At 42.4% G+C, this 22,369-nt stretch overlaps 1 protein-coding gene across 9 annotated transcripts in view; it reads right to left on the bottom strand.

Annotated features, from left to right (window-relative positions):
• Nucleotides 1–22,369, bottom strand: part of LOC119882654 (alpha-2-macroglobulin-like) — a 237,305-nt gene that overhangs the window by 81,587 nt on the left and 133,349 nt on the right. For 3 of the 9 annotated variants that reach the window (XM_038692803.1, XM_038692800.1, XM_038692810.1), the window contains 6 exons: nucleotides 19,957–20,020; nucleotides 19,714–19,859; nucleotides 19,416–19,565; nucleotides 19,180–19,323; nucleotides 18,787–19,070; nucleotides 18,327–18,552 (listed from right to left, as the gene is read on the bottom strand). The exons of 2 other annotated variants lie outside the window; for them this stretch is intronic. In XM_038692803.1, the coding sequence (XP_038548731.1) occupies nucleotides 18,327–18,552; nucleotides 18,787–19,070; nucleotides 19,180–19,323; nucleotides 19,416–19,565; nucleotides 19,714–19,859; nucleotides 19,957–20,020 (1,014 nt within the window). Of the gene's footprint in view, nucleotides 1–1,338; nucleotides 1,415–3,132; nucleotides 3,310–12,428; nucleotides 12,513–12,834; nucleotides 12,887–12,996; nucleotides 13,119–16,289; nucleotides 16,417–18,326; nucleotides 18,553–18,786; nucleotides 19,071–19,179; nucleotides 19,324–19,415; nucleotides 19,566–19,713; nucleotides 19,860–19,956; nucleotides 20,021–22,369 lie in introns of all 9 variants that reach the window. 4 more of the 9 variants (XM_038692808.1, XM_038692802.1, XM_038692807.1 and 1 more) reach the window with 4 other exon arrangements.

The following is a 22,369-nucleotide window of genomic DNA, read 5'->3' as shown; positions in this document are numbered from 1 at the left end:
CGAGGAAATACCTCGGCAAGCAGGCACATCGGTCAAGAGCTGAGATGGCTCGGTGTGATGTTTGTCCCGACCTTCCTGCACTGTGATTGGACAGCTGGCTAAAAAGTGACAGTGACAAGCGGTGCATTTTGCCCAAAGGTGAACATTTTTCACCTCTCGGCAACCGGAAACACACGCCCCGCGCCCAACGTCGAGCGTGGAATAGACGCTCATCACGCTGCTGTCGTTTCTCCCATGTTGTAAATACGGAGCGCTCCCATTGCAATGAATTGAAAAAAGGCAAGAAAATAATGCTTTGGTGGACACAGGCCCTAAAAGTTGCACAACATGTACTAGGGCTGTGTGTGTAACTGACTCTAAGTAAAGTGTATTATTAAGGTAACCACTTCAAAGCTCTTTTATTATTTTCCTCTTTTAATATTATGAGTCATTTATTTTGGCCCCTCCTAGCGGAATGTTAATTTCGCATCTACACTGAACAAAATTATAATCACAACACTGTTGTTTTTGCCCCCATTCTTCATGAGCTGAAGTCAAAGATCTAAGACTTTCTCTAAGTACACAAAAGGCCTATTTCTCTCAAATATTGTTCACACATTTGTCAAAATCTGTTAGTGAGCACTTCTCCTTTGCCGAGATAATCCATCCACCTCACAGGTGTGGCATATCAAGATGCTGATCAGACAGCATGGGGATTGCACAGGTGTGCCTTAGGCTGGCCACAATAAAAGGCCACATTTTGCATTCAGTATAAACAAACATGGAGGAAAGTGAAGCTTACTCAGAAATTAGTAATGTTGAACAGGAGGACTCAGACCATGCAAGCAAAAACGATGAGCTCATACCAAAGAGAGAAGTCTGTTGTATGGACCAGCTACACAACACTGTTCCAGCAGCTCCCATGATGTGTGTGCCAGGTAACTTTTACTTTCTAGTTCGCAAAGACATGCTGTTGTTATGATGTTAGCTATCGTAGCAGAAGAGTTGTATCGCTGTCTGGAGCTGCTGTGCTGCTCTGGAACAGTCTCGTCCTCTCATGTTAGCAGCAAGTAGCCACAGTTTGTTAAACCACAACCTAGCTAACGTTCGTTCACTCTCATGGTATTAAATTTCTATAGAATTGCTTTATGACACAGAGAAATATCATGAATTATTGTTGGAAATTACAACTGTAGCACATGATACATTGAATTTACAAAAAAAGTGTTCTATATCAGGATATAAATCGTTGTTGGGATATGAAATGACCTATATTGGGATAGGAGATTTTAGTCATATGGCATAGCCCTAGCACGTACATGTACTTCTTCATGCATAATTGATCAGTGATGTTCTCACCAAGTGTTCCCCAGTCCTGATCCAAATGTGCTGTAAGCACCGTTACTATGTTTGTAGTTCAGTTGTCTCTGGTAGCCTGTAAAACAACAGAAACACATTTATTAGGACATTAAGGACACTGATTTTATAGGATTTTTCATACATTGAATGTATAATCTTGAACAAAAGGTAAGACCATGAGCCAACAGCTGTAAAAGTTTCTCCACCCAAGTCAAAGTTATGGCATTTTGTAAAGGACAAAAATGAAGAAATGGAAACTATTTAATTTTTTGGGACTGTGAACTTTGTTCGAAGTTATAAACTATGAATGCAAACTAGTTCATTTTAATCTGTGTGAATTGATCTTTGAGTGATGATCTGTAATTGGAATAACGAGTTCTGCTTATATTGTGTGCAAGCAGCACCAGAGTGTTACAGATGGTAGATTTAAATACATATTTGAAGATCTTAAATGTTTCTTTTTATCTGTAATATAAATTTAAGAGCAGAGGTGGGTAGAGAGTTACATTTACTCTGTTACATGTGCTCAAGTAACTTTTGAGTAAATGGTACTTGTCAAAGTATTTTCAATGCATCATACTTTTAATCTTAATTGAGTAGTTTTTAAAGAGAAAAATCATTACTTTTACCCTGCTACATTTGGATACTTTCATCGAGCTACTACGCTACTTATTTATTCATTTACCGCAGTAAAGCATCCATATGACTCTGAAAGAAGAATAGCAGCTGAAGCTACAACATGATAGTTTTCAAATGGCGCTAGCAGCTAACATGTAGGCTACAGATACACATATGGACAGAAAAATAGTAGTAAGACTTCTCTCTGTGTACACGTATCCTATACAAGTACAATTTTGGCTGTATTATTTGTTTCCCCTTCAAAAATTGCTCTTGAGAAATTTTATGTTTATTGTCCCCCCCCTACTGTGAGATGAAATTTACACCCATGCGGGTGAAGAGATTGAGCAGAGCCCCCGCTTCACCGGTGTTGTGCCGAGTTGTCTGCGGATAATTTATCAACATTGATGAATGACACAAAGAATATTGTTTTTAAATAGCCGGCTACTTGAAATAGACCGCAGAGGAACCGCGACATGCATGCAGTTGTCGGCAGCACGGCAGACCGGTGAATGACAGGCGAGAGAGAGAAATAAATGGTCTTCAAAAAGCCTCAGTTTAGCTGGAAATTTACAGTGTAAGTTGAATGAAAAGAGACTTCATGTGTTTACACCCCCCCCCCGCTCACAATCGCAGCGCTCAACAACACACATGATTCGACTATAGGCAGGACTTCACGATTCTGATTTGACTATGTCCTCCTTAGTCGGGGACAGCCCTAATTGGCAGTAAACAAACTGATGTCAGTGACAAAGTTCTGTTTAAAAAGCTGTTTTGGACAACACGTGAGACCAATTACACTATAAGAGCAATAAACTATGCCATATATAAAGATGCCAGATAATAATTCTATTAAACTTTTTTTTTTCAAAATTAAAAGCATTTGGCCCTGATTTACCTCCATAAAGGAATACCATCTAAAATAATTCTAGTCACATCCACATCAAATAAAAGCCTTGGGTAAAACGACCCATTGTTTTTTGTTTTTCTTAAGTTACGCACTAAGTTACTCACTACTTAAGTAATATTTTTTGTAAATATTTTTAGTAAATACTTTTGTACAATTACTTTTTTTGATGACTACATTTACTTCTACTTGTTTTTGCAAAGCAACGGTACTTTTACTCGAGTACAGTTTTGGGCTACTCTACCCGACTCTGGTTATCAGAGACTCACCACTGGTCAGGAAGTTGGTAGCCTTTTCCTTGATGGCTGCGGTTAGCTGCTGTGTGTTTTCCAGGTACTGGAGGATGTAAATGTTGGGGGCCAGGAGCGCCATGTTCTGCTCTCCACATCCATACGGCATCTTCAGCAGCCCATCCAGGTTCTTCAGGGCTCGGCCCAGAATGTCACCTGCACAAGAACACTGACTCACTAAGACTGAACAACTAACGTGACCTAAAATTTCTAAAATGCAAATTCAAAAAAGTGTGGTGCAGACTCGCACAGAGAGAGAGGAATGGACTCTAAAACTTGTTACTCTAGAGTTCTGTGGTTTAAATGTTAAGTGTATTAACTACAGCGCTGACTGGATTCTCTGTTAACAGTGACAGACAGATCCATGTTATATACTGTATATACCTCTCCTCTGTGAAATGTCTGTATCCTCACTGGGCTGCTTTATTATAACTATTAACTATGATGACCTGGTCATTAGGGCTGAACAATTTTGGAAAATAATTTTTGCGATAGATCGATTAAACATACACCGTTCTTTCCCGTGAGCCAGGCCTACATGTTATGATAAAATTAGGTGATGCATGCATTGCATGAATGATTATTATGAGAAATGGTGGAGAAGAAGCATCAAATTATAATAATTTGAGAGACAGATAAATTGAGATTCAAGTTATGGCATTAAAAAAATGTGTGTCTCACCAGGTAAGCCTACATACAGATGACAAGAAAAAGTAAGTTCACCACAGTGTTATACAGTAAGCGCTCAACACAAAACCTGCAGTTCAACCACCAATTAAGGAGTCCTTATCTCAGCTCAAATCTCCACAAGAGTCCATCTCTCAACAAAAAACTCCTTTACTGTATCCCAGCAGACAAACAAAACACTACTCAGATTGAGGTTCAATACAAAAGTTGGCCAAAGAAAATAAAACCAAGTGACGTCTCTTACATCTAATAGACAAGCTTAGCGATTCTCCAACAACACTGGAGCTCCCGGTTGATGCTACTGATAAGCAGCACACTGGCTGTAACCAGGCTGTCACTCAGGACAGACTGGGACTCTTTCGGACCGGTGACTTTGGTTTGAAATGCCGTCACATGTATTCCCTGAGCTGGCTGGTGTGTGTCTGTGTGTGTGTGTGTGTGACACAACGTGTGCGGTGATAGCGCAATACGCTAACCAAACTACAGGCGTCTTTCTGTTGTGCATTTTCCCTGTCGCCAAAGGGGCAGATGGCCCAACGACTTCACCCGCCACACCACCAATTTACTCCCAATTTGGCAGATGCTAATTATATTCCCTGTTTGACACTAAAGTTTCTCCAGTATCAGATTCTGTTAAGCCTGAGGCCATAGTTCAACAAGTTACAGCGTAGCGTGCAAAGTTGCTTCCTCCGCAGACTGCTTTACTCTTGCGTGTCATGTTACCAGAGTGTAATCGCAGCCTTTAGATTAGAAAAACTTGTTTTATCATATTGCGATATTATCGCAAATGCAATTAATCATTCAGCCTTACCTCACTAACCTTACCAACTGCGATCAGGCTAAGCGTTCATGCAATGCTGGCTATCAACTCGATATGTCGAGATAGTGTTTTCAAATCGAGCAATGAGCACATTCACATAAAAAAGGGGAGGAGTTTACAGCATATGAAGTCTACTGGCAGCAGTGTGTCATATTTTACAAACAAAGAGCAAACTATGATATTAGACCAATATGAAGAAGTTAAAACACAGCTGGCAAAAAATCTGAGCCTGTAACTGGCTATGTGTCGGCTTTTTGACTTTTCATGGGACCATGTCACAACAACAAGGCTCTTTAGCAAGCCATTTATAAAACGAAGCAAACAGCATATAAAATATGCTCAAGAAGCTAGCTTGGTATTCTCAGTATGGATATTATACCAGAGTCTGCAAAGAGAGTGAAAGAAGTTGTTGGAGGAAGCGAGGAAGAGAAAAAGAGAGGGAGACTGAGCAAGTGACAAGACGAGTAAATATCAGACTGACTTTCACAAGTTGACGTACGCTAAAAGAGCTTAAAGGATGCAAGGCAGAAGCCGTGCTGGCCTTCTTGCTGGTGAACAACTAAGTAATAACTAATTGACTGGCTTGCTGAGTCTTATCTGGACCCATCTACCTAAACTCCATAATACAAGCCTATGTTCCTTCTCAGCCACTAGGCTCCTCCAACGAACACCGCCTGGCTCTGCCATCCCTTCACACAAAGCAATCTCAGTCCCTGTTTTCATCTGTGACACCACGATGGTGGAACGAGCTACCACATGCCATACTTCAGGGAGGGACGCCCCTTTAACTTCAAGAAGCTCCTGAAAACTCATCTCTTCCAGGAACACTTTCTCTTATAACACCTCTAACATGCAGTTCCTGTGTTCTTCTTCTATCTCCTTACAATTTTCTTGTATTGATTGCTCTTTCGTTTCCGTCTAGTATGATTAAGTTGGAAGAATAAAACTAAATTCAGGTAGGGTTCTGTTGGGGCGAACAGGCTGCACCAAACAACAAAACCAGGCTCAGACCAGTACTATGTACTGTATAAAACCAATGACTAATATATATATTAAATTAAAAACAATAAAAGCAACACAGTAAAAAGACCTAAAATAGAAAAAGGGGTTGTAAATCATATGATAAAACATGTAGTAAAAGTCACTGGGCAAGCCATAATCCGTCCCGGTCCTCAATAGTTTTCTTTTAAAATCCCTGCTTTCAGTCCCGCACAATACCTTCCTCCACAATAGTTCCACAGGGATTAATTATATATAAAAACTTTAAACTAACACACAATGTGCATGCAAATAAACAACTAAATCACACGTGCAAACAAAACATATCAAACCCCAAAGCACACACAATAACACACAAGCAAAACTATTGGTCCTTGTTCCTCAGTGGCGTGACACACATGAGTAAGAGTACACTTTAAAATGGGACCGGGAGTCTCTGTAATGGCACTGGGCTTGCTCTTTCAAATACTACAAGTTAAAAACACAACTAAAACGTGACAGCTTGTTCACTGGGCACATTGGAACAGGCAGACAGTCGGATAAAAGGCGCAGGAGAGTTACTTACTGAGAAGGAGGGGGGAATGAATTCCGACCCCTCCTCGTGTCTCCTATGGCGTTCTCCCCCACACACTTCTGCAAAGCTGCTTCTCACTCTCGATACTCCGCGACGTCTCCTCTTTGGCTCCGGGCCGCTGCGTCTACCCAAAGGGTTCCATTCCTCCGCGGTTGACTCTCTCTTCCATCATCGCCTTACTCGGCCTTTGTCCAGTCTCCGTCTACATCGATTCCCGTCTGCGGTGACTACCTCGTCGCTCTGGCTCGCCTCCTCTGGTCCAACACACAGTTCTTCCAACCTCGAGGCCGCGACACTGTCCTCGCTGTATCAGCCCAAGCTACTGTGTCTATCCTGAGGGTTCTGCTCGTCAGCAGCGCGGCCAGCTCCTTGGACGCCGCATCGTCTCATCTCCTCCCTTAGTCTCCCGTTCACCCGTTTCTCGCCCTTGGGTCCTCTCAACCACCTCTCTTCTCTTGTAATGACCACTTTACTCATCTTTTGTAATTTAGTGGGAGTTGTCCCAGGTTAACCCCCACCTTGTAACCCTGTCCAAAAACCCTAACACATAGTCCGCTTTCTGCAAGTCATTCAGTGGCTGGAAGTTCAACATCTCTATCTGGGGACGCCACTCCCCCAACCTGACACTATAGCCCTCCCTGCTGAAACTGTGCAGCCTTGGCATCCCCATTACAAAGGGCATCGTGGAGACTTGGGGCCCTGTGGCCGGTCCCTGTCCTGGTCACCAGGCATGTTGAATGGTAGCAGCTAGCTCAACCCAATCAGATCATGCCAGAAACGCCAAGTGTGACACTGCGCTCTCTCTCTCGTTTCTGGTCTTCTCCCGTCTCCTTATAAAGGAACACCTGACAGACTGCCCACACCTGCACCGGTGGCCCAGTCACTCTAACAAGGGGGCATGACCCCATGCTGCTTCACAACAGACACTGACGTCCTCAAAGTCACCCCTGTGACAATTGCACTTTTTAACTCTCGCTTCTTTCCCTAGGTATTTTCCCCATTGATGTGATATTAGCTCTGACTAGTATTTATTGCTGCTTTTACTAGTATGTATAGTTAGTTGTAGATCTCGTGCTGTATTGATGCTCTGTTGATGCTTGTATGTTGTTCCTTAAATGTAAGTCGCTTTGGATAAAAGTGCCAAATGATAAAATGTAATGTGTTGTTGCTCTTTCTTGATTTTTCCGCTTGAATTGATGTAAGCAAACTTAATATGTAACACACTCGGCCATAGGTAACTTTACTGTACACGCTCTTGTGTCTGTTGCTGTCTCTTTGTTGTCTAGCTTACCACCAAAGTTTTAAACACCATTATGCTGGTGGAGAGTGGGGCTGGTGTCAAGCCAGAGCTGGTGCGAGTGGGCAACGTAACCCAGCTCAGCAGCCTCTATTGACGTAGCGTGTAATAGCAATATTCTTTTAGTGAGTCTGATTCTAAAATAAAGAATTAATTCCAGATGTCTTTACGGATTTTATTCTTTGCAAAGGGTCAGACAAACATACAAAGTGCAACCCATCTGCAGAGTGTAAGACAAAGAGTTAGCTAATGGCAGAAGTGAAGAGGACATCAACGGAAAGAAAGAAAAACAGTGACCAAGCAAGTGGTTCCCGGATGTGGGTGAGAGCTTCATGAAATCACAGGTTGCAAGAGAGGACCTGAGTTGGCATCCTTTCTGTTAGACATGTATGTAAAATTGTTATGTCTTGTGTTGTCACACTTGCTTGACGTTTGGGCTGTGTTAGCAAAGTTGTCGACTTGCTAGTTGTTCATCATAAATCATGTAATCATAACAAATGCACATGCACAGCAGTTAATTAACTTCATAAAGCCACAAAACAAAAAATGCTATTAAAAAAGTGCTAAAATGGTGGTCAAGAGACTGAAAAGACTTTTTCAAGGGAATTGAGTGAGGTAGTAGGCGGTGCTTTTATAGTGTTGATCTCTTGTCTTGAACAAGCTGTTCACCCTAGTAGGACTGACCATTTGACTATGGTTAAACCTGAAGTTACTTTTCTAAACTCAGTGATGCATGAACTACACTGCAGACAGGCGTCTCTGTTAACAGTGACAGGCATATCTGAATTATATACACGTCTCCTCTATGAAACACCTGTATCCTCACTGCATTATTATAAACTATGATGAAGTGCAAAACCACAGGCCACAGGATTTAAAGTCAACAGATATATCGCACTTGAGCCAGATTTACTAAAGGTTTGCGTGTGTAAAAATGTGATATCACCAGCAAATAAACACGCAAGTTGATCTAACGGTGAGCACGCAGAATGACGTCTTCCAAAAGTGCAAGATAGGGTCATTCCAGCATACTGTATCCGTTTCTGCTGGGGTTTTCCAAAGCAGTTTTCCAGGTGTGCTGTCCCAAGTCTGTAGACAATGGAGTAAACATGGTCCCTTCACTTCATCCTCCAGCACCTGGACTCCTCAGGCTGTTTGTGGGTTTTAGCTCGACCTTCAGCACCACCATCCCAGCTCAACTGCATGACAAGCTCTCTCAGCTGAGCATGTCTGACACCACCAGGTGTATCACAGACTTCCTGTCTGACAGGAGGCAGCATGTGAAGCAAGGTGTCTCTGACTCCCAGACCATCAACAACTGTTCCCTTTAAGGCTGCGTTCTTGTCCCATCGCTCTTCTCCCTGTACACGCAGAGCGGAACCTCCAGTCACCTGTCCATCAAGCTCCTGAAGTCTGCAGGTGACACCAGCAACATTGGGCTCATCTCTTGTGGCAATGTGTCTGCCTACAGGTTTGACATTTTCCATCTGGTGACCTAGTGCAGTCAGAACTGCCTGGGGCTCAACACTTCGGTCGGAGATGGCAATGGATTTAGGAAAGAGCCCAGCCCCACGCATCACCCTTACGCCTCCTGGGAATCGTCATTACCCAGAACCTCTAGTGGAAGCCATATTGCACATCGTCTTTATTATTCTTTTATATTTTCTCTATCTCGCCAATTTCACATTTATATACACTCCCTGGCCACTAGGGATGGGTATCGCTACTCGATACCTTTATGGTATCGACTGAAACAGGCTAGTAACGAGTAGAATCTAAGCGTCTCCAGTCAAACCTGTACTTCAGTCAATACTTTGTAGCCAGATCAAGGCAAAAAATGACTGTTTGGTTTTGCTTGCACGCAAGCAACACAGAAAGAGAAGAGCATGCACACTTTTTTTCCTTATGTGCCTGCACCATAAACTGTATAAAGAAAGGCCTGCATGCGCAAGTCTATGCGTGATTTCTAGAGTCGCACTTCTCCGGCTGTGGTCTCAGGCATGTTCATCACTGTTGCAAGCTTTGCTTTCCATTGGTTTCATCTTAACACTTCTCTGTACATTTTTATTTGCTATTCACATCACTTGTCACTGATTGATCGCTGCATTCGCTCACATCAATTAAAGTGGTGGTATTATGCTTTTTGGCTTTTTCCCTCTCCTTTATTGAGTTGTATCTTTTTTTTTTGTGCATGTAATAGGTTTGCAAAGGGAAAAAGCCCAAAGGGTGTTCCCATCTCCCATAGAAAGCAATGCTCTGAACCGCTTGAAAACAGCTCATCTGACGTCACAATGAAAACGCGTCATAAAGCTCAGGCACGCCCTCAAACCAAGCTAGTCTGAGCGGAGGCCCTTTGATTTTAGTTAAGCCCCTTTTCCACTGCACAGTACCAGCTCGACTCGCCTTTGTTTGGTTTTCCATTATAGAAATGTTGTACCTGTACCTTCTCCCAGGTACTTTTTTTTTGTATCGCCTCACCTCCGTCGAGGTTCCAAGCGAGCTGAGGGATACTAAAATGTAATTAGGATGAGAAGCGATCTGATACAGTTTCACAATACTTTCACCTAACAGTTATATGAAACAAGAAAATATAAAATAGATAACCTTGCTTGTCCATAACAATTTAAACACCAATCGACTACTATGGCTTCAACAGGTGGCATTTTATGCAAGGTATCGAATGAAGTACTTTATTGGTATCTGTCTCACTTTAGGGGTACTGGTTTTGGTACTGGTATCGTAAAATTAGCCAACCCTACTGGGCACTTTATTAGGTACACCCGTTCAGTTGCTTGTTGACACAAATAGCTTATCAGCCAATCACATGGCAGAAACCGAGCATCAGAATGGGGAGGAAAGGGGATTTAAGTGACTTTGAACGTGGCATGGTTGTTGATGCCCGACAGACTGGTCTGAGTATTTCAGAAACTGCTCATCTACTGGGATTTCCACGCACAACCATCTCTAGGGTTTACAGAGAATGGTCCGAAAAAAGAGAAAATATCCAGTAAGTGGCAGTTTTGTGGATGAAAATGCCTTGTTGATGTACATGTTAAAAGCCCTTCTAGGAATGGGTATTGGAAATTAGTAGTAGCTATAAATGCTGTGATGCACTGCAGTGGAAAATTGTTGTACAGTTCCCTATGTTTATAGCATCTGTCCCTATCAAATAAACATTAAAATGACAAACACACACATAGATGTCAGAGGAGAATGGGCAGACTGGTTTGAGATGACAGAAAGGCAACAGTAACTCAAATAACCACTCGTTACAACCAAGGTATGTAGAATACCATCTCTGAACGCACAACATGTCGAACCTTGAAGCAGATGGGCTACAGCAGCAGAAGACCACACCGGGTGCCGCTCCTGTCAGCTAAGAACAGGAAACTGAGGCTACAATTCACACTGGCTCACCGAAATTGGACAATAGAAGATTGGAAATACGTTGCCTGGTCTGATGAGTCTCGATTTCAGCTGCAACACTCAGATGGTAGGGTCAGAATTTGGCGTAAACGTGAAAGCATGGATCCATCCTGCCCTGTATCAATGGTTCAGGCTGGTAGTGGTGCTTAGTTTTGGACACCTCTCCGAATCATTGTATTCAGGTGTTCCAATAACTTCCATGGCCACAGGCATATAAAACCAAGCACCTACACATGCAGACTGCTTCTACAAAACATTTGTGAAAGAATGGGTCCCTCTCCGGAACTTTGTTCGCTTCTCTGTCTGGCAATTCGATGAACGCGTCGGAGTTTTGCAGTTGCCAGGAGAACGGTACTTGCCTTACTGCTTGTGCCAAGTTTAAAGTTTGGTGGAGGGGGGATTATGGTATGGAGTCGTTTTTCGGGGGTTGGGCTTGGCCCATAAGCAGAGGTAGCGTAGGTGCATGGGGGCGGCCAACCCAGGGCCCTGGTTGGTAGGGGGCCCGCTAGTAGGACTATGAAGTTTAGCTCAGTTGATTGTTGTGGAGACAAACAAATAACAATGGCACATGATGATACGCTGTACTGGGAGAATTCAGCAGCTCTTATTAAATCAAACAGTCCCTTCACTCCTGGTTTCAATGGTAAACCACCACAAGAATGACAACTACCAACAAAAACACTATATTCTAAGCAAACATGTTTTAAAAACATAAATCATAAAGTAACATATTTTATCATGGGAATTCTGAGGGACAGATGTAGGCTGCGTGTGCGCAGCGGTTTATTTACGGCATCAACTTCCACTGGAAGCCTCTCAGAAGCATTTCAAGAGTGCAGCCTGCCCCACGTTAAGGACTTGTTTTTAATATGTCCTTTTTGTGCTTCTACTACATTCTTCAAAGCTCTCTGTGGATCGCTTTCGTTTCTCGTCTTGACGGGTGCAACTAGCAACTACAACATGGAGTATTTCAGAATAAGAGCGTTTTACCTGCTGGACTTTGCCGACATGTTTAGATTTTGTTGATTTGGTGATTAGTGCTAGCTTTTTCTGCTTCTACTAGGATTAAGTAGACTACGTAGTAAAAATGTTTTTTTATCTGATTTAACTGCATTTATTGTTGATATACGATCAGAAGTCTGTAACGGGTATTTTATTTTGAGAATTGACCGAATTCTCTGCCATTTCTGTGTCTGACTTCCTGCCCGGTTCATCTGAGCTGTGCTAGTAGTAGTTTATATTACCTTACAATGAGCTATTTCGATCCACATACACCGCGAGTCGCCTAACATGGACATCGCCATGTTGTGCCACCATGTTTCGACTGTAGCCCAAATAGACAAACCGCTCTATAGAGCGTGTTTTGTCACTACGTGGAATATGTACGGCGAACAAGAACAACAAGAATGACCCTCACTACTAGATAGCACTAAAACTTGAACACACTGAATCTTTAAAATTTATTAGCTTACCCAGGACTGATAGTGAAGCACGGGCAGATCCATCAATCATGTTCTCAGGCAAATGTATGTCCATTTCCTCTGTCACAGCTTCCCCTGTGTACAGACGGAATAAACCTTTCAGTGAGAAACTACTAAAACACAATATGTCATTTAGATTGAACAGATGGTTAGGGAATTAAAACACACTTGAAATATAATGAACAAATTGAGGGTTGTTGGGGTCTTGTGATCTTCCTTCTGCAGAGCTCTTCAATGAGGTTAATGAAACTTAAAGTGTAGTTAAGCAATGACATTTAAATAAAACACCTGAACTAAACTTGGCACAATTGCCATAATCACAATGAAACCAATTGCTATCTACAAGTGGTAAACATCTCTATGGAATGACATGCCATGCCTGGTGTAAACCACAGACCTTTTGGGCAGAGCAGAAAGTTGTAGGTCTTGGTGATCTCAGTTCCCTCAGCCTGAGAGGAAGAAATAATATGACTTCCAAAGTTTACATCTTATATTAACTGCAAAAAATAATGGTTAATGGATAAATTTGTCTTTGTCATCTTGTTTTTAAGGCACCAACCTTTATTATGAGAGATTGTGTGACCACGTCGATACGTCCTCTCTCTGGAACACTCACAATCTCATTGTCACATGAAGTGTGGGATGCCACAGCCTCAGCAGTCACAGACACATTCACAACCCCTAAAAAACATCAACAAGCAGAGTGAAACTTCAGTAACATATTATTTAGATCTTGTTATGTGTCAAAGTATCAAAAAATTTAGTCTCTGATGTGTATTTCACTGATTTCATTGAGAAAAGTGGTTGCGCTGAGAAAGAGGGACAGCAACCCTTTAAAGAGGTGGTATTATACTTTTTGGCTTTCCCCTTCTCCTTTATTGAGTTATATAAATTTTTTTGTGCGTGTAACAGGTTTGCAAAGGGAAAAAGCCCAAAGTCCAGTCCAAAGGGAGTTCCCATCTCCCACAGAAAGCACTGCTCTGAACAGCTTGAAAACAGCTTGTTTGTAGTCCAGCCCATCACTTCCTTTACTTGTGACGTCACAATGAAAACACGTCATAAATCTTGCCAAGCCGCTAGCGGGGTCAGGCAAACCAAGCTAGTCTGAGCGGAGGCCCTTTGGCTCAACTTGCCTTTGTTTGGTTTTCCATTGTAGAAATGTTATACCTGTACCTGCTTCCAGGTACTTTTTCTCCGTCAAGGTTCCAAGCCAGCTGAGGGATATTAAAATGTAACATGAAAACACAACAGACTGCTTATTGGTGAGAGAGAATATTCACTATTCACTGCATCATCAATGTGTGCACCAGACAGAGGCCAGCAACAGAAAGTTTTATATTTTACAGTTTTCACATGGAATTTCATCACTAAATCCACTTCTGAGAAGTTTTGAGTTGAGAAATCAGCTGTGTAGATTTCGAATATTGACGAAGAAAACAAAAATGACAACAATGTGCTTGAATATTTTCATTGGGTTCGGAAATTCACAATCACAACCTGTAAGTACACTATTCTTCTCTGGGGTTGCTCAAGTTGTGAGGCGCCAGGCGGGTGTGGGGATACTCACAAGTCCCCGGCTGAGCACCGCTGCGTTGGAGTTTACTCCGGTGAACGAGAGGGTCGCGTCCCTACACCTTCGCTAGTGGGGGGAAAAACTCTGACTGTTGTTTGTGCATATGCACCAAACAGCAGTTTAGAGTATTCGGCCTTCATGGAGACCCTGAATGGAGTTCTGTATGGGGCTCCAGTAGGGGACTCCATAGTTCTGCTGGGAGACTTCAACGAACATGTGGGCAATGACAGAGATACCTGGAAAGGCGTGATTGGGAGGAACGGCCCCCCTGATCTGAACCCGAGTGGGTGTTTGTTGTTAGACTTCTGTGCTAGTCATGGATTGTCTATAACGAACACCATGTTCGAGCATAAGGATGCTCATAAGTGTACACGGTACCAGAGCACCCTAGGCCAAAGATCGATGATTGATTTTGTAATCGTTTCATCTGATTTGAGGCCGCATGTTTCAGACACTCGGGTGAAGAGAGGGGCGGAGCTGTCAACTGATCACCATCGGGTGTTGTGTTGGGTCAGGGGGTGGGGGAAGACTCTAGACAGACATGGAAAGCCCAAACGGGTAATGTGGGTAAACTGGGAACGTCTGGAGGAGGCCCCTGTCCGTGAGATCTTCAACTCAAACCTCCGGCGGAGCTTTTCTGGCATCCCTGTGGAGGTTGGGGACATTGAACATGAGTGGGCAATGTTTAAAACCTCAATTGCTGAAGCTGCAGCGGAAAGCTGTGGTCTCAAGTTCTTAGGTGCCTCAAGGGGCGGTAACCCTTGAACACCGTGGCGGACACCGGTGGTCAGGGAAGCCGTCTGACTGAAGGAGGCCTTCCGGGATTTCTTGTCTCGGAGGACTCGGAGGACTCGGAGGCGTTTGCAAGGTACCTGCAGCCTCTGCTGTGGCAGATACAAAGCAGCAGTTGTGGGAAAAGTTTGATTGAGTGCAAAGCGGTTGGGATGAGGATTAGCACTTCTAAATCTGTGGCCATGGTTCTCAGCAGGAAACCGGTGGAGTGCCAACTCCAGGTAGGGAATGAGTCCTTACCCCAAGTGAAGAAGTTCAAGTACCTCGGGGTCTTGTTCACGAGTGAGGGGAGATTGGAGCAGGAGAATGGCCGGAGAATTGGAGCAGCAGGGGCGGTATTGCAATTGCTTTACTGCACCGTTGTGGCGAAAAGAGAGCTGAGCCGTAAGGCAAAGCTCTCGATCTACCAGTCGATTTTTGCTCCTACCCTCACTTATTGTCATGAATGACCGAAAGAACGAGGTCGCGGGTACAAGCGGCCGAAATGGGTTTCCTCAGGCAGGTGGCTGGTGTCTCCCTTAGAGATAGGGTGAGAAGCTCGGCCAGAGTAGAGCCGCTGCTCCTTTGCGTTGAAAGGAGCCAGTTGAGGTGGTTTGGGCATCTAGTAAGGATGCCTCCCTGTTCCAGGCATGTCCAGCTGGGAGGAGGCCTCGGGGAAGACCCAGGACTAGGTGGTGAGATTATATCTCTACACTGACCTGGGAACACCCCGGGATCCCCCAGTCAGAGCTGGTTAATGTGACTCGGGAAAGAGAAGTTTGGGGTCCCCTGCTGGAGCTGCTCCCCCCGCGACCCGATCCCGGATAAGTGGATGAAGATGGATGGATGGATTAACCTGTAAGTATGCTTTATTGGTTGTGAATTATATTTAAAATAAACACGGCAATGTAACTTCACAGACTGTTCAAGTGCGGAGTTGTTGTAAACGTTGGCTAACACAGCTAAAGTTATAACTATAATGCTAATGTTACAAGCAATGTGAAAGCTACTGAGCAAATGTTCAAATTGTTTGGCCAACTTTTATGTAAAATTGAGTTGAAATATGGTGATTTTTGTAGTGGTTTATGGTAAGATGTTGTGGACTTGTGAGTAATTTATACCATCTGCTAGGTTACGGTCACAGTCTGAAGTGGCTTTGATTTGGATCACACTACCTTGTTTCTTACGACCCGCACTTCTCTGCAGTAAGGAGTAAGGACTACTGATTGGCTAGTAGTCCTTACCTGGGAACTGCGCATGTGCAACTCCCAACAACGATGTTGTACAAGATGCATCACTCTGTAGCTCAAGAGTGGAGCGTACAACACATAGGGTGAAAAGAGGAGCTGCAGCAATGTGCAGTATGAGAAAAATATGGTGTTTTTTGAAAATTAAACCATGTAAACCTGTTCTGGTACAACCCCTAATTAAGATTTTGAACCTGAAAATGAGCATAATACCACTTCATCAACATTTGACACGAGTGTGGATGAAAGCTTGATCCTCACCCAAGGCTGAGGGGGCCATGGTCCAGCTAAGGGTCTTGCGCTCACTGCCACACAAACAGGTTGTGTACTGGTCACCAGAGAGCGGAGTGAGGGTGTAATCTAAAGACGGTGCTGGAGTCACAGTGACCTGTTCAACAGAGACAACAATATAACAGCAATTAAGTTCTGTTGTACATCCATATGCTTGGATTCATCGAGGTCTGAAATATACGAAAGGAGATCATCAGAATATAAACACAATTTGTGAATCAATCATCTGTATCATCCCTCAGTCTTGTTGTGTTCTTAAACAAGTGCCGGGGGTTGTTGTGTATCCTATTACTGAATTAGATGGTGCATCCTGAATATAATCACCACATGGAGCTTTTACAGTTCCTTCCATTATTATCCAAACTATAAATATAATAAAAATAAATACCTTCCCACTGTCTCCTTCTCTGCCTTCCCATAACTTCCTGTTCACTAGACATGATTTAAAGGTTCAGTGTGTAATATTTAGGAGGATATATTGACAGATATGCACTATAATATACATAACTATGTTTTCAGTGGTGTATAAAGACCTTACATAACGAACCATTGTTTTTATTACCTTAGAATGAGCCATTTCTATCTACATACACCACGGATCCTCTTACATGGACGTCACTATGATGCGCTGCCATGTTTCAACAGTAGCCTAAATGGACAAACGGCTCTTGAGAGCGCGTTTTGTCACTATGTTGAATATGTAGGAAAAACCGATACGTGCTATCAGCTCTTCCTATTATTTATTAGTGCTCTAACTAGTATGTATTGTCAGTTGTAGTTCTTGTGCTGTATTTGATGCTTTGTTGATTCTTGTATGTTGTCCCTTAAATGTAAGTCACTTTGGATAAAAGCATCTGCCAAATGAGTTAATGTAATCCAACACATTTTTGTAGTAGTGTCCATGTTGATTCCACATTCCGATATGAACACACACTTAAGTCGGATGAATGACTTCACAATTCAGGAAATGGGACCATCCAAGGAGTATGTGAATGCACTGTGAACCACTGGGTACAATTCAAACCTCACCACTAGATGCCACTAAAACCTTCACACTGAACCTTCAATAGCTGGGTCAAGGAGTATGGGACTAAGAGGTGTAATGGGAATTCCAGGATTATCATCTGCCAATGGAGTCGTGCAACTTTTAGGAATCTATGGGGACCTGGAGAATGTAAATGAGTTCACTGTGTGTTCAAACAATATGTTCCAGAGGTAGTGATGACCCTGACACAGGATAAAAGCTGCATGTGTTTAGACTCACTCTGATGCGTATGTGTCCCAGTAAATTCCTTCTGCAGAAGAATTGAATAAAATTCACAGAAATTACCTGAGCTGTTTATTTGAAAACTTGAATTGCCATCACAGAGGGCAGTCTGGTCTTGTTCCTCTATAAAGAGGGAAGTATTCAGATAGAACAATGTTAGTACAAAAAAAGCCAAATGTGATGGATATAGGGTCTTAATCCTAAATCCATAGTCTGTCCTGATAGTTACAATATTTTTATATTTAATATTTACATTTTTTAATCTAAGTGTCCCTGAGAAGACAAACTGGGATAGTATTAGGACCATGTAATGTTTAAACACAGGATGACAATGACAGTAACGGTGTGTGGAATTGATCATTATGTTGAATCTGCACAAGGGCTTCCCACAGACACACAGTGAAGTATTGATTAATCACAAATGATCAGTACAGGAACTAAAAAATAATAACCTGCATATACAGGATGAATTTCCATAAAATTTGGTTCCATCAGAGGATGAAGTGTAATAACTTTGCTGATCTCTTAACTTTTCATCCAGCACCATCATCAGGTCAAATATTCAATCTGCCCAACACTTTGGTTTATATACCCGCAAAACTAATGATATTCCCATGGGTGTCGGCTGTGTGCTAACACACTAACTTAATATGGTGAATATGGTAAATATCCTACATGCTAAACATCAACATGTTAGCCTGCTGCCATTATCTTCTAGGTCATGTAAAAGCATTGGTTACCATGATGCAGCTGGACAGGTAGTTGAAGGTGGTTGCCTTCAGTTCAAAGCGCTCCCCCCGGATGATGGAGTAAGGCAGGCTGAGCTCCAGGAAGAAGGGCTGGAAGACGGTGATATCTTTACGAGGAGCCAAGCCAAACCCCTGAGGGGACAAACAGAAAGCCTCCGTCTCCCAGGTGGTGATGGTGTCTGGGACAGTGAAGGACACATCCTTTGTTCCAGACTCTCTGAACCAGCAGATACACACAGACATATTCAGTGAGCTGGAAACATACTGACATAACTCAGATTAATCAAACAATGTCAGAGGATGAATAATGTGTGGGATTAACTGCTAATCATTTCTCATGCTAAATAAAAAGCATAAACCTGAGAATGAGGTACACTCGCCTGAAAGGCTTTTTCAGTACACAATCATTATCAGCTAACGACCATCAAAACCCTTCATGACCTAATCTTACCCAACTTCCACCAGGTCCCATATCCAGGTCTCAGGGAAGCAAGTGCGGACTGTCTCTATTGGTGGAAGAAGAGGAGGAGATGATCTGCCAACACTGCCACGTTCGCCTTCATATGACATACAGCAATGACACAGTGAGATGTTTAAACTCTGGCAAATATTCAGCGTCACTTGATAGAGCGAAAAAAATAAGTTACCAATAGGGCGGTGGTATTCTCTTCCGTTGTACTTGAGGCATGAAGGAACTCCGATAAACAAGTTTGTCACCATCTTCAGCCCTACATACTAGATAATCCGACAACATAAAAGGCATTACTGAAAAGTTAATTAAATGTGTAACAAAATGTATGAATGCAGTCTTTATATTGTATATTCTTTTTTGTGCAGGAAGTACCTGGAAAACTAAATGAGCATGATCTTCATTGACCCTTCCAGGGTATGGCACATATCTTTTAGGTCTCACATGTAAGCATTCATCAGGATCTTGAACCTCGCGTGGAACATAGAATGCTTCTCTGACAGGCAACAAGGCAAATATCTGTAAAGAAAGGTATGATTCAAACCTAATTGTTTGTTGTTTTATGAAGAAAGTATATCAGTCAAAACAGTACTTTTGATTCTAGCAGTTACCTTGTCTGCATTCAGAGTGTTTCCTGGTTCCTTGATGAGGACGCTCTGGTCGACAGCACTCACACCACACAGAGAGTCTGGCTGGGCCGTCACCTGCAGGATGGTTTCCTCTCCTGGAACAGCTGAGGGCGGAGAAAACTCCAACGACACCTGCAGAAAACACATCACACCATCTGGACTTTAATGGTATAAAATAAGTATCCTTTAATTTTATTAAATAATAAAATTGTAATTCAGACAAGGGACATGCTTTACCCATAACAAAAATTAACTTTTGAAATTAACTTCTCTCACTGACCTTGTGACTGAAGCATTTCTCGGTGGAGAAGTCAGCACTGTGGGCGATCACAGTCTCACTGGGGAGGACGGCGTAAGCTACAACCTGGACCTGTGGTGCCATCTCTGCAGACACTTTCAACTTGAAGGACACCTCGCCCTCAGTCACTGAAACAACATACCAACTGTCATCATTCACATACCACCTAAAGTCAATAGAAATTTGCCATGCTAATTTAAAGAGTGATTTTATGACGTCATCCACCTGATTTAGCTTGCACTTCAATATATTTAACTCCTAGCATGATAATGGCTCCTCTGGATAAGACCTGGAGAATTTGAGAGACAGAATGAGTAATACAACAGAAAAACTTCCTTTAACAGCAGATTACAAAACTGCTGCTATTCTGGTGTGTAGTTATCTATCATGTTCCTAAGTACTTACTTTAAGTATGTTTGTGGTCCCTGTCAACTGGTTTGCTGTATAAGTTCAGTGTGTAGGACATCAATAAGTGGTTCTTCTGCTAAAATACAGTTGCTCTAAAAACAGATCACGGGCCACACAAAGCAAGTGTTACTCTGGCTCTGGTTTTACTAAACTAAACATTGGCCAACCAGAATTATTAGTCTTCCAACTCTCTGGTTACCAACTTGCACTGTTAACTCTGGGTTTACCAAACAATGTTCTCATGAAAGAGGAGGGCTTGGTAACAACATCAACATATTTAGAAGGGCGTATTTAATGGGATATGAAGAAACAATTATATACCTATGTGTTCATAGGTATTGTTGTGAGGTTTGTTGTACCCACATGAAAAAGAAATGACACATGAATATCCAACCACACTGTCAATGATCCAGTAGCATTGTGGGTAATATAGAATAAAAATATGATATTATCTTGATGTCCTCAACTTATGTCATAATCAGATAAAAGAAGTAGATTCATTCTTATTCTCTTGTTTCTGGAAATTAAAATATGCACATTTTGAAACTTGACAGCCATTTTGTGATAGTAAAAGGCTGGTCACTGTTGTAAGGGAATTGCGTTTTTAATATTTTTACACCCAATATAACATTGAGTGTATAAAAGCATTGTCTATTCAACAATTAGTATCCTATCAATCTTTTGTGCATTTTATTTGTTACTGACACTTAAAAATAGGTGCCAGTACTCCCCATTCACACGTTGGTGTTTGTATCAGCTTCAGATAAAAGCTTTCTACCAATAGTAATAATATTAATTCCAGTTGGACAAAACAGCAGTGTCTTTTATGTGGGTTGTTTTCCTTCTGTAAATCCTTATGCCCGAAAAATGCTCTTCATGGTGGTTATTCTCTAATTTGTTAATGTTCGTCTCTAACTCGTCAACAAACATATCCGTTCATGCATAACGAGTTCCACATTACTAAAGTTTACTGTAATGTGGAACTTGTTGATGTCCTGCCAAGTCAGTTCAAGAAAAGTGAAATAACAAGGAACTTTATTCACACAGCTGCATTAAAAGGCATGCCTACTCCGTCTCTGCCAACAGAGATTAGTAGGCAGTTGAGAAAGGGAACAGGTAAGCGTAACAGAGAACCTGATATGAGACGGCATAACACCGGCAGCTTGTATTAAGTGCTGGTATTTAAGAAAAAGTCAGAGTATACCAAAAACTAAAATGTAGAAGTGCCAGTATTGTGTGACACTACTTTAAGCAATTTTGCTCCCATAAAGCCTATCAGTTTTTCCAGTACTCTACTTGCAGTGTAAACAATTAACCAGGGTTAACCCTAATGTTAGTTGGCAAACACTGTGAGACATACCTCTACTAAACAGCTGTTGCTTGATATCTGGTAGCTTAATTCATGTTTTAATGCCATCTAGTGGTGAAGGTTGCGGACTTGCAACAAATTGCTCACTCACCCAATAATGTCCACTGCGTACTGTAGCAACGCTAACACCACGCCCCTTGCTCAAGCATATGGTATTGCAAATATTATTGTTGATTGTTCACAGGTTCGAAGACTCGTTCTCGCCCCCTACAGTGCAATTCGGCTAGGTATACATCTGCGTTAAAATATCAAGGTGAAAGTCATCATAGCTTGCGTAGCAGGCCTACATCTGCAGCCTGTTTTCCTGGTCTACTGTGAAGATTCTGCTATTTGGCTGTGAGCATCCTGGTGGTCCAGCCTGCAGCCTAGTGGACTTTGCCCCCCTCCCGCCGTATCTAAATAAGGTAGAATGGCTGCGACAGTGACTCTTGACGTTTAAACTTCACTAGCTTCTACACTGTCAAACTTTGACATTTACTAACTAATCTTTTATGTGATCACGACAATGGCGCAAAAGATTGCTTGAGTGAATTTACTTTCCGTGATTGAAACCAGCCTCTTTCATATAACTCTGTGAAAGTGTGACGTATCCACCTGATTTTTCCCTGTACCGTGGACTGTATGTGCTGAGGTAGTTTGGCATATCAGACTTGTATGGGCTCCGAGAAAATCGCTGTGTTTCATTCGTCCCGCGTTTCAATTGTCCCGGCTCTCCCCTATAGACCCAGCTCCCAAGCCAACTTTGAGAATAGATTAAGTCAGGTCCGAGAAGGCAGCAGGGTGAACAGGCTGTGGTTGGATGGGTACTGTCCTTTAATGTCCTGGGATATGGGATGATGTGGCATGCAGTGAACCAACAGT

The sequence above is a fragment of the Micropterus salmoides genome, unplaced genomic scaffold (assembly GCF_014851395.1).
Source record: "Micropterus salmoides isolate LMB-PRFRI ecotype aquatic unplaced genomic scaffold, ASM1485139v1 Ms_hic_scaffold_3, whole genome shotgun sequence".
Taxonomy (NCBI): Eukaryota; Metazoa; Chordata; class Actinopteri; order Centrarchiformes; family Centrarchidae; genus Micropterus; species Micropterus salmoides.
Note: the sequence above shows the minus strand (reverse complement) of the source record. Positions and strands in the feature narration are given on the sequence as shown.